The 15,215-nt window shown below is 38.6% G+C and overlaps 1 protein-coding gene across 4 annotated transcripts in view; it reads left to right on the forward strand.

Moving 5' to 3' along the window:
* The window catches only part of DCTD (dCMP deaminase), a 61,459-nt gene extending 46,670 nt beyond the window's left edge, over nucleotides 1-14,789 (forward strand). For all 4 annotated transcript variants that reach the window (XM_061474565.1, XM_061474555.1, XM_061474538.1 and 1 more), the window contains 3 exons: nucleotides 9,701-9,817; nucleotides 11,361-11,457; nucleotides 13,426-14,789. In XM_061474565.1, coding sequence (XP_061330549.1) covers nucleotides 9,701-9,817; nucleotides 11,361-11,457; nucleotides 13,426-13,504 — 293 coding nt within the window. In that variant the 3' untranslated portion in view covers nucleotides 13,505-14,789. The remainder of the gene's footprint in view (nucleotides 1-9,700; nucleotides 9,818-11,360; nucleotides 11,458-13,425) is intronic.
* The last annotated feature ends 426 nt before the right edge of the window (nucleotides 14,790-15,215 follow it).

The raw sequence follows: 15,215 nt of genomic DNA on the forward strand, positions 1-15,215 counted from the left end.
CAAATAATTGGGTCTAAAATACAGGTATTAAAATTGTAAACTGCAGTTGTTGTGGGAAATTCCAGTGTTTGGGTATTGATGACATAGGGAATTCATACTATGGAGGAGCTGAATTTTGTTTGTCTTGAAGTATGTGATTGCAGTCTACCATACCATGCCATTTTTTGCCTTGTCTGGTGTGCAGTGATTTACCCTGCTGTGGGTGAGGTGACTTCCATTGTTAATTTCGGCCTCTGGTTTCATTCACATACACTAAATGGACAAAAATAAAGAGCAAGGATGGTTTCATGGTAATTGTGGCTCGCTGCTGCTTTGGATCCTGTCTTTTTCTTTGCAGCTGGTATAGTTCAGCCTTCCAAAAAGGTCCTCTGAGAATCTTGGTGCACCTACCAACAGGACTTCACAGTTACTCCTCTGGGCCAGGCATGATTTGCAGGAACCAAAGAGATGAGTTGCTGGGCTACCTCAGACTTTATGCCATGAGTGCTCTCTGCTGGTTGTGGAAATTGAGTTGAGAGGTGACTTGCGGCCTGCAATATCTGATGTTGGGGAGGAACTTTGTTAGGACTGAAGTGTATGTTCTCCTAAATCCCTGCTCTTCATCTTTCTGCTGCCACACCAGCTCCTGCTGCACCTCTGTGGAGGGAGACTAATGCAGCAGAAGCCATGGGCACAGGAAGAATGGGTATTAGGAGCCTGTTCATGCTGTGCTGCATCTCAGCCTGTCCTGGGCTCAGGAATGGCTAGGGGAATAATCACAAAACTGAGCAAAAGCCCTGAGATGTGTGTGGGGTAATGAGAACCAGAGTGCAGCTTTTGCAAAGAGATACTGACTCTTTTCCAGTGTACAGTATTTATCTCTGCCTATTAATTCTGTTTTTCACTTACAACATTTGGTCTGATGCAGAGGTTAGACTTGCATGAGTTTTGATGTTCCCTGTGTTCACCCAGATCCACTCTAAAAACTGGCATTACGTTTTCTGGTTTCCCATAGTACTGAAGTGAAAGATGATACGCAGTGGCTCAGCACCTAATTCATCAGTTTCATACTTGAGTTCTTAAAACCCCAGTACTTTGTCCTTGTTCACTTTACCAATTTATTATACAACCTCTAATGTTGACTCTTAAGCTTGAGACAGTTTCATATTCTTTTTCATAAGAGATGTATTCCTGACACTAGGGCCAGCTCCTGCTAAATTTTAAAAACGCCCTAAAGCATAGAAGCACTGGTTTTACATGAAATGAAAGTACCATAATGGTACAACTGGTGTGACTGCTCTTTACTTACAGGGTGAGGAAAAAAATGTTAGCCTATTGATTAAACATAAAGTGCAGAAAAGAGAATATTGATTTTGGTTTAATCTTTATGCTGCTGTAAGGTCTCAGTTTTGAACCAAGTGTGGGTCTCTGGGAGCTGAGCAAGTTCCAGGCACTCAAATCTAAGCTGACCAATTTAAACTGAAAATGCTGTATGAGTTTGTGAAGAATCTTTGTATAAGATGACCTGAGACAATGATGGTGATGTTGTTGGTAATTATGATACAAAAAGATGTGAAGTAAAAATCTTCAATAGTTTAACCATGCCAAGTGCAAGGTCCTACACTTGGGTCAGAGAAATCCCAGACACAGCTACAGGTTGGGCAAAGAAGAAATTCAGAGCAGCCCTGTGGAGAAGAACCGTATCCTGGGCTGCATCAAAAGGAGCGTGACCAGCAGGTCAAAGGAGGTGATCCTGCCCCTCTACTCTGCTCTTGTGAGACCTCACCTGGAGTATTGTGTACAGTTCTGGTGTCCTCAACATAAAAAGGACATGGAACTGTTGGAACAAATCCACAGGAGGGCCACGAGGATGATCAGGGGACTGGAGCACCTCCTGTTTGAAGACAGGCTGAGAAAGTTGGGGCTGTTCATCCTGGAGAAGAGAAGGCTGCATGGAGACCTCATAGCAGCCTTCCAGTATCTGAAGGGGGCCTATAGGGATGCTGGGGATGGACTCTTCATTAGGGACTGTAGTGACAGGACAAAGGGGTAAGGGGTTAAAACTTAAACAGGGGAAGTTTAGGTTGCATATAAGGAAGAAATTCTTTCCTATTAGGGTGGTGAGGCACTGGAAATGGGTTGCCCAGGGAGGTTGTGAATGCTCCATCCCTGTCAGTGTTCAAGGCCAGGTTGGACAAAGACTTGGGCGAGATGATTTAGTGTGAGGTATCCCTACCCATGGCAGTTGGGTTGGAACTAGATGATCTTAAGGTCCTTTCCAACCCTAACTATTCTATGATTCTATGATATGCGATGTTTTAAAAACACACTAGCCAATCTAACACGTTGGAAGATGAATTTGTTTCTAGGAGTTGGTCTAACTATTGCTCTTCCCCCTCAAGAGTCTTAAGCCTTCACCTCATTAAAAAAAATCACAACTTTGTAACATAAAGTGTCTGCTGTGATGAATAAACAACCTATTTTGTAATTCACAGATCATTTAAACTCTAGCAGTTTCTTACTAATCTTGATAGCACAGTTGACAGACCAGACAAGTATATGTAAAAAAAATATCTTCTGCTTAAAAAAAAAAATCTGGTAGATGCAGAAGACACATAGAATTGCTGCTAAAATCTCATTAAACTGTCATGTTTTTCTTTCTGCTTTTGCTAATCATCACAACATTTGTGTAAATTGAACTTTTTATCCTTGCTTTTTCCTGACTAGCTTGATCAGAGATGGCACAATCTGCCTGTGTGCTCTATTAGCTTGTGCGAATACTGCACCTTCATCACTGGAGCTGCAGTGTAGGTTATTAGGTGAAGCTGATGGTAACTGCACATACCACCACATAACTTGGAAGATGTCTTCAAGAGCCACTTTATGCATCTGCAGTGCTACAGAAAAGGGCCGGGGTGGATCTGAATGCTGACCTCCTGGTTTTAAGGGCTTTTGTAGGTTAGACATAAACATTAGTCGCTTCCCATCTCTTTCAGACCACTCTGACTAGCTTTCTTCAGAAGAAAGGCTGAGTATTGTTCCATGAATGGCTCACTCAAAGGCTGCTCCAGAGGGCATGGTGGAAAAAAGGCTGCAAGAGAACTGTCATCCTGTATAGGCCTGTAATGCAAAGCCTGTTGAGATGGTATGCTTAACCCTTCTCCCTCCCTCAGGACATACTGGGGGATATGCCAAGCATACTCTTGTTTCATGCTGTGAAAATACCTCTCTGGTGGGCTGCAAAAAAGTCATCTCACTTCTTTATGCACTTTGAACTGAGACACACAAAATAAGTATGTGGTGCAGTGGGACTCCTGAGATGGGGAGCCTTGAGGAAACCCAGGGCCAAGTGCTATGTAATGCTGATGGAACCTGAGTAAGATGAACACAAGCCAGTCTACACCAGTTGGCCTCAGGGCCAAGGGTCAGTCTCTGGCCCTGTCTGTGTTTAGCAGCATAGACATAGCAGGAGATTGGACCCAGAGGCTGTCTTTGCAGAAGAGTGTTAGATGATCCTATAAGAAATTTATTGAGCTCCAGCAGAACAGATGGATGCATTGACCCTACAGCTCTGATCAGCTTCACTGTTTCATAGCTAGAAAACTTCCCATTTCCACCCTAAATTTATTGGTGGTTAGTTCTTAACTTTCCTGTGTGTGCCATCATTCTTTTAGCTTTTCTTATTCACTGCTATTAACCCTTAGTCCTTCCTCCCTTCCCCTGTGCACTTATTGATAACAATAACTTTTCTAACTTTTGTCATATGGCTAAACAAGTTCTGTCACTCTTTACTTTTACTGTATCCTGAAACTTTTTGGCTTGAAATTCACCAGGGTCTCAGTTATCTGTATCTGCTGCAATATACTGTACATATCCAACCCGCACCCTCAACTGTGTGTTCTGTTCAGCTCAGTGTTAGGGAAAGGGTCATGCTTGATTAAAAAAAAAAAATAAATGTGCTTACCCATATCTAAATGTAACCTGAGCTGCTACTGAAAGAAAGCATCAAAATGTGCTAGGTAGTGCTCACTTTACTTCAAAGGATACAAACGCTTGCAAGCATTTGGCTATTACAGAAAGCACCTGTACTGATACTATGCATTCCTTTAGAGAGTCTTGAAGCAGAGTAGAACTTTTTTCCATGTAGTTGTAGTTGAACAGAGTGTTCAACTATGTATAATTGAACAGTTTAGTGGTATAACCTTGTGATGTCGGAAAGCACTGGCTGTTTTGCAAATGCCATTTTTTGCAGCACAAAATTGGGCTTTCGTTGTTATGTTGGAACTGGATCTTTCAAGGCTGCCAGTCAGTGACAGGAGCAGGGATGTTTCTGCGCACATGGGAGAAATGGAAGGCCGGGTCTGAATACCTATTTTACGAAGATGTTATTAAGCAGCTCTTCTGGAAGAGCTGCTGCTTCTGTTCAATATTGTATGCAGAAGCTTCTTAATAGTTAGACAAAATTCTGTCTTTCTGAGTTAAAAGGAAGTACCCTCTGTTTCTGTTAGATGAATTAAGGATTTGATGATGCTCAGTTTCCTCTCACTGATCATTTAAAATACTACATTTTTCTCCTATTAATGTGAGCTTCCCACTAATGCTAGTTGCTCTGCTCCTGTTACGCCCTCTGTCTCCGCTGTAATCTAAGAACATCCATTTGACAGCTAGTCTCTAATTAAGAGAGTTTTAAATTAAAATGACTGGCAAATTTAGAAACCTCTGAGCAATAGAGAAAATATTGAGTAAATATGCTTACAAATATTTATACAGATTCAGATATGATAAAATATGTGCTATGGTAAAAAGTGTGCTGTAATTGAGCAGTACCTGCTGTGTAAATGAAACAAACTGTTATCAACATTTCCTGTGTTAGGATTATGAGCTTTTCGTCAATTTTTTAGAGAGATGAACACTAAGATATACAGGCAAATTTTACATTTGTAGAAGCTGTTATTTTGACAGCACAAAACTTGATAAGGTACTATGAAGACGTGTGATGCTCTCTTTCCAATTGGCAGGGCAAAGTTGAGGCTTCATCTGGAAAGGGGATCTGTAGGAGACAGTCTCTATGTACAGCCACTCACTCTGTTGACCTGCATGAATTTCTGGCCATTTCTGGTCTCATACATCTCTACAAAGTTTGGAGATTTGGAAACATAAAGAAACACAAATGCCTCTGTGCTCTGCTGAGAGTTGAACAAACTTGGAGCAGGATGGGAGGAGCTGGGAAATGGGCTGAATTAACCAATGCTTCTCAGCTTTTGAGAGCAGCTTCTCTGGTTTGCCCCCAGCAGATTTTGTGATGATCTTAAATGGGCTGAGTGGTTCCATCTTCACTTCCTAGTTCTCCTTTTTCATGGAAGAAAGACATGAAAGCCAGGCTCCAGTAAAATCTGGAGGTATTATTCTTGCCTCCCTGCTTTAACCACAGCAACTGCTCCTTTCTCCAGTACACAGGGTGAGAAAGAGATGCAGGAATGGCTGAGGGCAGCGTCAGCCCTCAGCCCTCATCAGTGTCCTGCCTTCCCCTAATGCAGGGGCCAGCAACTATCCCTGTACTTTCACAAAGGTTGAAAAATAGCGGTGTTATTCTATAAATTCCAGACTCATCAACCACTTCCCCCAGTGGTTGTCACTGCAAACCTTGTTCCTTTAAGTAATATTTTGGTTCCTTCCATGAGCCTTGCTAAGTCCAGCAGCAGAGGTCCAGTGAGTAAAGGATAACTGGTAGGCAGAACTTGGACAAAGGTGAGATGGACAACTGATGAACACAAAAAGGTGAAGATCTTGCCAAGAAGTGGCCCAAGTTATAGAACTCCTGTATCCACTTCTGTGCAGGGTTTATGTTGAAGAGCACTGTGCTGTTACCATATATTAGTATCTGGAACATGTACTATTGTCAAATTGGTTAACATAGCAGTATAAAAACTTACATTAATAAATAAGTCAAAACTTGCTGCATGATAGTCTGTATGCATTGAAATGTATCATGTTCATATACAATACTGTCTCAAAAAATCTAGTCTGGTTTAGTAATTAATCACATCATTAAAGTCACTTCCCCCCAGCCCTTCCTTTAATTGCTTCTTAAAAGGTGACATGTTACAGTGGTCCCTACTCTAATTTCTTCATCAAGCATGTAAGCTTTCAAACAGAAAGAAATACTTTGGCTAGTCTGTGGTTCTTAGAAATTCGCTAGTCAGAATACTTTTCGTACGTGGGAAGAGTACTTCTGAGTGCAGCCCGCTAAGAGCATGTTCCATTAATAGGGTAAGTAAGGGTCTCATATTTACAGGTTGGTTTAAGGGTGAGTACTACCTCATATATGCAACACAAAGTGGTATGCAGTGAGAAAAGAGAGAAACCCTAGCAATTAATGCTGCTAGTAATGAAGCAGTCATTCCTCTGCTGCCTTTCCTCCTCCCCGCCTCCTGCCTAGTGACTATACTAGCAGGTGGTGGGAATAACAGAGCAAACACTAACTTCTTATTGCATGGTTATTTCTTCAGCTAATGAAGTCTTTTGAGAATACTTCTCAAGACGCTTTTCCAGAATGAAAACCAGTGTTGCAGACTTAATATTATGTTGTTTATATGTGAATATTATTAAAAAAAACAAAAACAAAACAAAACCAAAACCCCACCAAACAAAAAAACAACACTCCCCCACCCCCTGAAACACTGCACTCCCCAAAAGGTATTGTAAAAATTGTTAGTTTTACTAGTCTGTTTAAATATATAGTTTCCAGAGTTCTGAGTATTTTGCACCTGTGAAAGGTTATTTTAAGTTAGCTTCTTACTGCCTGAGAACAATACGTAACTACTAGTAGAAGCTCTTAACAGGTTAGAAAACGTCTAACGTCCAAAATGTGAACTAACTTTAATGAGAGGTATTTTTGGACTCCTGGATTTGTTTTCTGTCTCTCACTAATCCTCTGTACAAAGCATAGTAGGTCTATAGGAAAAATCTGAGTATAACAGACTATCTTACCTATAAATCACTTAGCAGTCAATGTCTATCTGCCACAGAGGGGGGAATATGAGGAAGGAGGGGATGAAGAGTGATAGGACAAAGCCTAAAAATATTTGTATGATGCCTATACCTTCTTATGGACCATCTAGCATAACGGAGGTCAGTAGCAGATGTCCAGTGTAAAGTGTAAAGCAAAGACATGTAATAATCTTCCAAGTTCTAATAACTAAGCCAAAATGGGTTTGTATTTAATAACCCAGTAGACTGAAAAAAAAAATTGGGAGAAAAAAGATGACCTCTGGAATCAGTGCAAACTTCGTGTCCTGTATTACTTTCTGCAGTGAATGCAGTAAGAAATACCTTATTAGGCTACTGTGTGCATGAAAAACCTGCATCCTTTTGTTTCTGAAACAAGAGCATGCTGGGCTTGTTGGAGACCCCACTACTTTGTGTCTCAGAATGATTACTCTCTGTTTCTTCCTTATTACTGCCTCTGTGTCTTCTTTCCACACTGGAGATTCAAAATTGCTCTTAACTTCAGATTGTGTTAAGATGGTCAGGAAGCAAAATTTCTTTTCTCCCTCCAGCTGATTAACTTCTGTAAGTCATTTTTGGCCTAAATTTGCTTTTGCTTGGGAAGAGATTCGTTATTGAAAGCTCGTGGAAGCCTGCCAAAAGAGCCTTTCTTTCTCATCAGTGCAGGAAGGAAACTTCTTGCAGTACTAATAATGAAACTTCCTGGGTTAGTGGCTGAAGATTTCTGAGTTTTAGTGAAGGAGAAATATTTACTGAAGGAATTAGTGTTTGGTTGTGGGTTGTTGTTTTATTTTAGTTCTGTGAGCCTTGAAAACATTCCCTCATCCTTCTTTCTGGAGGCCTGCTGCCTAGAACATAATATATTGCTCATAGAAACTTAAAAGTGATGTTTCTGTCCTGTTGACACAACCTAATTCTGGCTGCGGAAATAATGACACTTTTTCACTCAGTCCTCTGTAACCCCAGAAAAAAATAATTCTCTGCCTATTTATTTTGCAGGCTACATAAGGCGAGTACAGCTCATGAGTATACTTGGAGTTAAATGTATCTTCTGTATTATTTAAAATGTATAGGTTCATATAATTCTGTATCTTGTATGCTTAATGGCATGTTTAAAATACAGCATATTTTGTAACAGAAGCAGTGAAAGAAGCCTTAATGTCCTCATGCTTCTTTTATGTGCATTTTTGGGGTTGTTTTGTTTTGTTTTTTTGTTTTGTTAATTTCCCATTTTTCATGTTAATTTTTGGCTTTATTGGTTGTTAGAAGGTATGTGGACAGCATGGTTATTGTGGTGCCAGGGACTGATTATATAAGTCAGTGATGATCTTTCTTTAGCAAGGGTTTGGTCCTTTGTGATTTGTCTACATGGGAAAGCTTGTGTGCTGTAAGTTAGGCTCTAAATTTGTAGTGCATTAGCCGTTACATAGCAAATTCCATGTAGATGTTTAGCACATACAAAAACCATTTCCATTCAGCAAGGATTCCTGTGTGTTGAAGGTCCTGCACTCAGTTATTCTTTGCATGGTGAGGTCATTCACACAGAGGTGAGTATATAGTACTGAGTATACTGTGAGCTTATGCTGTGAAACTGCCTGGTTTAATTTTTGTATGTATGCAAGGGAGAGGAAAACTACTTTTGTTTGGTTTGGTTTTTCTAACCCATTCATCAAAATAAGCAGTGTAAAAACTCTTCATGTCTGCATATGCAGGTCTCTAGATGAGCTCAAACCCGCACCTCAATTCAGCACCTGTTTATGAAGTAAGTCAGGGCAGCATCTAGTTTCTTGTTAGGTAGGTATATAAATTCCTCACCTTACCATCAATTCTAGGTGTAAACAGGAAGTTCTCACCGAGATCCTAATTTTTTTTTCAGAGGCTCATGGGGATAACACAGGAACTCCACTGTTCTCACCTGTGTTGGTAACACATTAGATAATCTACTGATGTGTGAAGGTTAAAAACTTAAACCCTAAGGTGCGATCTGTCCAGAAAGAGCTATTGTGTTACAGTGGAATAAGGCAGGGTAGTCTGTTGCTACCTGCTATCTCAAATCCATGGAGAAATAGAGGACTTTATTTTCCAGCTTGGGAAGTCTGGCACCTTTTAATGAGCAGTAGACTCACTTTAATATTAAAGCTGGGACATTTTTATGGTTGAGTGTGTCTTGTGTATTCTTGGGGTGAGAGAATCATGCAGCAGCGCTGAGCCATTCTGAGACCCAGAGGACAGAGCTGCTGGGTTTTACTTTGTGATTCTCCTGCCTTTGAGAGTGCACAGTGCGCTCTTATAACCATAAGACTGTTCCTATCTGTGCATGTAAACACATAAATGAGCTGTTTTATACTGGCAATTAGATACTCCAGAGAGTTGTGAAGCTATGAGATACTGCTTCACTTAGGGTGGTTGCAACTACTTGGCCCACAGCCTAGGGCTTTGTTGCCTGCGATAGGTGTTAGCAAATGGCAATGCTAATGCGCTTAATGATATCATTACTAATCGGCAGCCTGGTCAGAACAATTGACCTTCATTGATCTTGGTATTTCTGCTTTTATTTCTTCCTCTGCCCTTTATGACAAGCTGTGCAAGCTATTTGCCTTTGAAAGTATGTAAGCAGTTGTATTGTAACACTTTAATTTTAGTTTGATTTATTTTAATGAACGGTAATATGAATAATTATTTTTTTTTTGTTGTTGTTGTTTTAATAAATCAGTGTGCCATGCCGAATTGAATGCCATCATGAACAAAAACTCAGCTGATGTGAAAGGCTGCAGCATGTATGTTGCCTTATTTCCATGTAATGAATGTGCAAAACTCATCATCCAGTCAGGTAAGGAGTAGTGCCAGCTTGATTTGTCAGGGTTGCAGTGCTGCCTGCACATTGGTATCTTATCACGGATGTATTTGATGTTAAATTGCTGCTGTTAGTTCTAAATTAATTGCACTGTCAGCTTCCTAAGATGCTACTTGTGGGTTTTTTTTGCATCTGAATGGTGCCAAATTTCTCCAGTGCTAATTGCATCTTCTGTGATTCTAAGCGTGCTTCTAATTTAGGTTTGTAACTTCTTAGACCAGGAGCTGCCAAAGAACAACACAGGCTTTGCATATAATTACTGTCAATTTTACTGTGCTCTGACACATTGAATAGAGTAGGGCAGAAAGAAATAAACTTCTGCATGACAAAAGGTCTGTTGGGAGTATATACATGAAATTTTAATTTGAGTGTGATGCATGGTAGATATTTGAAGATTTTAAAATATCTTTGCTCATAAATGTCATAAGACTTCTATGATCCTACTTTAATTATGTCTTTCATTACAATTGTTATAAATCTGTGCCACTGCAGCAAGTATGCTGGCCTAAATGTGTCTCCTTTTTTTCAGATTAGGCAGTATCTGCAGTAGGCTTCAGTTCCATAAAAATCTCTGTTTAAGGTAGCCTATATTTTGCTCATTGAGTAAAGTCTTGCAATCCTGGAATGGATTGCTGTTCTGGTGAGTTTCTGTTACCAGAAATGGCCACAGGGATCTAGGAAGACTGTAGCAAACAGAACACTTCTTTATTTTGGTCAGTAAGGTTTGAAATAAAGATAGGTGAAGGGGAAGAGGCAACAATATTTTGTGTTACGTTTCTCTTATTTATAGAATCAAAATAAAATGGTCTTCCAGTCACATTGGCTACGTATTCTGAATGTAGTCATTCATCCTTATGGGCTTAGGTCAGCACTTAATTGCAACGTATGGATATTCACATTGTCTGGCAAACACAGTAAGATGTTGATAGGCTTTGAAACGTGTGTGAATTCTCTTGGGTCGGCCTTTACACTTCTGCCCTGCCTAAGTAATTTAGGCATATATCATTCAACAATTTGAGATGGCATGCGTTTCTGTGATTTGAACCTGGGATTGGGAACTATTTATAAAACAGAACAAAAGGAGAAAGGCATTGGTTTATAGCTCTGCATTCAGAAGGGGAATAGGATTAGGAGTTTAAAATTCTTTGTGGGGAATTTTATCGGTATTAGAGAGGTAGATAAATTTTCAATTACTTTTGCAAAAATGTGCAATTTCTAGTCTGTCTAGTGGTTTTGCCTATGAGGTTTTCATTCTGGTTTCCTGAGTTAAAATCAAGGGAAAGCAGAGAAAACCATTTTCCAACATTTTTGAAAGAACTGTCTTCCAAAATAGCTCTATCTGACATAGCCTTATTCTCAAGTACAAGTTATAGTATTTTGGGAAGTAGAGGTGTACCAAAGAGTGCTAAAGCATGTGGATGAATGCTGCCTCTTCTGATATTGTGCACCAGATATTACTCTATTTCTCTTTTTTTTTTGTCAGTCCATTTCTAAGTTTTTTTCTATATGACCTTTTTAGGCATAAAGGAAGTTATTTTTATGTCTGACAAATATCATGACACTATGGAAATGACAGCTGCACGACGGATGTTTGATTTAGCAGGTGTTATATACAGGTAAGAGAACCTTGGATTAACTTTATTCTGGAAAGGAAGAAAGTGGTGTGTGAAAGAACAACTTTAGGGCAAAAGTTTTCCTTTGCATTGTGCAGCATTTTGTTCTTTGGTAGTATCCATAGATGGCTTGCTGTCTATGCCTGCAAAAGATACTGGGTTGACAGATTTGCACCATTCTTTTTGTCTTCTGTATGGTTAAATTTCAGTTTCATAACATTTGTATGAGAAAATAGTCCATTTGGAATACTCATTTAATTCCCACACTGCAAGTGAAATTGCAGTTGTGGTGGTTACACTGTACTCAGGAGAGTCATTGCTGCTTTGAGTAGGAGGTAAGATGAGATGATCTCCTGAAGTCCTTTACAACCTGAATTATCCAGTGATCATACAAGTTGGACTGAAACGATCGGTTGATTTTTATTTTGTTTGTGGATTACTTGATCCTTTTTGAAACTTTAATATCGTTTTGTTGCAGTCAGTTTGGGAAGATGTCATTCCAGCCACCCATAATTAATTCTCAGTGCCTAGAGCTGTCCAGTCTTCTTTGGTCAGCTTTTCTTGTGAGCGAAGGGTAAAACTTGGAATATTTGCCTTAAAGTAATGGCAAACTGAAAAATGTTTGAAGAGTGGGGATTTTAAAGGCATTGACAGAGATACCTAAAGACAATCTGTTCAACAGCTAGTTTGATGGCAAAAACATGCTGTGGGTGAGGCTAATTATGCAGTGAGGAAGGCTTTGCAACTCTAAAGAAGTTCTACAGTAGTAATATAAAGACCTGGAAAAATTTGCAAACATAACAATTCTGACAGATAGAATTTGAGGATGAAAGGTGCCTACTGGGCTAAGAAATGTCCATGAAAAAACACAGCAGTGCTTGAAATTTAGTTTTAGTCCTTCAGTGTATTTCCTACCTAAGATTATTTTGACTAAAAAATCATAAATCATTCTCTTGCAAATCAAATCTTGTAATTTCTCTAGGGTGAGAGTGTTTCTTGCATTTCAGATTGCTATTCTGGACAAAGCATTTACAATGGTCAGCAGCATGTGCTTTTCTGTGTTGACTGTTGTTCATTCTTGTATTGATTGTTAAGGATGTAGGTGGTACTTAATGAATCTCTTGAACTGAACTGCAGAGCTTAATTAGGCACTAAATCCACATTATTTGCATAATCCTTTGTTTACTGGTAGAGTGGAAAATATACAGTGGTCCCCAAATACCTTCTTTGCTAATTGCTGTAGCAGATGCTCTAATGATAATAAAAGGAAACATTTTGTGGCAGTATTAATTTTACAGTTCTAAAGTTACGATTTTTAAATGATTCTCTCTTAACTAGTTTGTTTTTTTCCCAGTATGATGCATAATGTGATATATTCCCTTAGCTCAAAAAATAATATAACATACTGAGATGAAGTTTGAAAGTGTTTGAAAACTTGGCAGGAAAAAAGTGATCAAAATATTACCAAAATATATTCCAAATATCTTTGATATATACGTACGTGTGTATATATATAGATTATATATATACATATATGTGTACATGTAATGCACATACAGTATAGTATTTTGTTTTTGTAGATACATATGTGTAGCTGTATCTGTAAATATGTATTAAAAATATTTGAAACATAAATCTATATGAACAAAAATCCCAGCCCTGGTAACATGATGCCACCACCTGCGGCTAAGTTGTTAAAAGTCCTTTGACTCCTAGGTAATTTGTGAACTCCAATAGCCAAAGAATATACAGGCTAACGCACCCCATGTGTCTTTTTTGTCTTAGTCTTTCTTGTCCAGGTTTCTCTCAGTGTGGTGCACTGTAATTGGCTCCCATAGAGATGAAAACTATGTGAATCCAAGGAGGGTTTTTTTTATTTTATTTAATTCCTTCAAAAGTTTAGCTGGAGCTAAAGCAAACAAAATGTTTTAACTACTCACTAACTAATATCTGTATTTTTCTTTATTTTAGGGAATTCAAGCCAAAGTGTAACAAGATCATCATCGACTTTGATTCAATTAACAGCAGACCAAATCAAAAGCTTCTATGAATTAAGTCTCATTAAGTCTTGAGAAGAGTGTGATTATCCTTTTCCAAAAAGCTGCTAATGCCTTTCATCTTGAAGTCACGTGCAACTTTTTAATGGCTTCTGTAGCTACAGTAGACTTCTAAGAAATCCAAGGCATTAAATGTCCCCATCACTTCATATTGTCATGTGAAATCTAAATCTATTTAAGTTTTTTTTAAATGCCTTTATCAAAACCGCTTAAAAAGACTAGAGACATGTTGATGAGACAATATAATGTATGTAAAGAAAACTGTTCAGATTCTGCCTGTATGCATCACCACATGCTCTCATAGGCTGTCAGCATTGATGTAGACTCAGTTTAACAGTAGTACTTATTGTCACCGCTAGTACATTGGAATACACTAATAATATGTTGATCTCTCTGTTGGATATGGGGATCTAAATACTTGATCCTAATAAAGGACAAAAAATATTATCCATGAAAATACTAATCTTCCAACTAGCATAACACTAATATTTAAAAGGTGATACAGCTTTAAGAATGTGTGATATTCTGCACATGTTATCCAACAAATTAAATCCTCATTTTTCTTTTAATTGCTGTTTAACATGTCATGCATGGGGAGGGATGAGAGAGGGAGTTCTGGGAATGGTCCGTACTGGACCAACCTTCACAGGTGCTTTCAGGTCCATGTTTTCCCCAAGACTCCAGAACTGGAGGGAGTTCAGGGAGTAAATTATTTGTCTCTGTATATCTGGGACTCTTACTTGGAGTTGGTTTTCATGTGTAGAAGGAAATAATTTTATTGGTCTAAGATGTCTCTAGACAATCCCAACATAGCTCAGTCTTAAAATCAACCTGTAAGGTAACTAAATAATTTTTTGTCCTTTGAGAAAAATTGGAGATAGTCAGCCCATATCCACATTCATGCCAAAAGAGGTAATTATGGTGTTAGCTTGTTTCCCAGTGCTGGTGTAGTACCTTCATTTTCATAAATGCTGCCTAAAATAATATCCTTTTTAATTTTGTCTTGAGATCTGGGAATAGATTTGAGTTCCTTTTCTCTGATTTGATTCTTTTCAAATTAAATATTCCTAATGGCTTTGTTTGGATAACACTGGTATTTGGTTTTTTTTTGTTTGTTTTTTTTTTTATGGGGTTTTCTTGGGGAGACGGGCAGGTTGATTTTAAATGTGGTTATACTTCAGTGAGCTTTTATTTTCTCTAGAAAAGCTTTGTTTCATATTTTGGGACATTATGTAATTTGGCTTCATACCAATATTATTAAAGTCTTATTAAAATCCACTACATTAAAGTAGACTCATTATTATAATATTAAGCCATGTGCTTGGCTCCAGATTGCTGCTGTTTTTGCAATCATATGCAAAGCATATTTTGTGCATTGTGATATTGCATAAAGTGAAGTGTTCATGAGCCATTTGGCTACTAAAGGGAGCACCGTAACATATTATGTGTCCATTTATAAAGTAATTTCTGACTTTCTCTCTTTTCTTGCAACTGTTTTCCACCTCAAAGTCATGCGGTGGCTTACTGCCAGAAGAAGAAATTTGCACATATGTGGAGGGGGAGGGTGAAACCTGAAAAATTACTTTCATAAATTGGCACTAAAACAGCTTATGCACATCTTTTTCTTTGGCCTGAATTAATAAGTAGAAGCATTTTGAGTTCTACTGATCTGACAATGGGACAGAGGGCACAGAAGAAGCAAAA

This window comes from Pezoporus flaviventris, unplaced genomic scaffold, assembly GCF_033815535.1.
Source record: "Pezoporus flaviventris isolate CSIRO_AGI_PZ_B2104156 unplaced genomic scaffold, CSIRO_AGI_Pfla_v1 ptg000002l, whole genome shotgun sequence".
Lineage (NCBI taxonomy): Eukaryota > Metazoa > Chordata > Aves > Psittaciformes > Psittacidae > Pezoporus > Pezoporus flaviventris.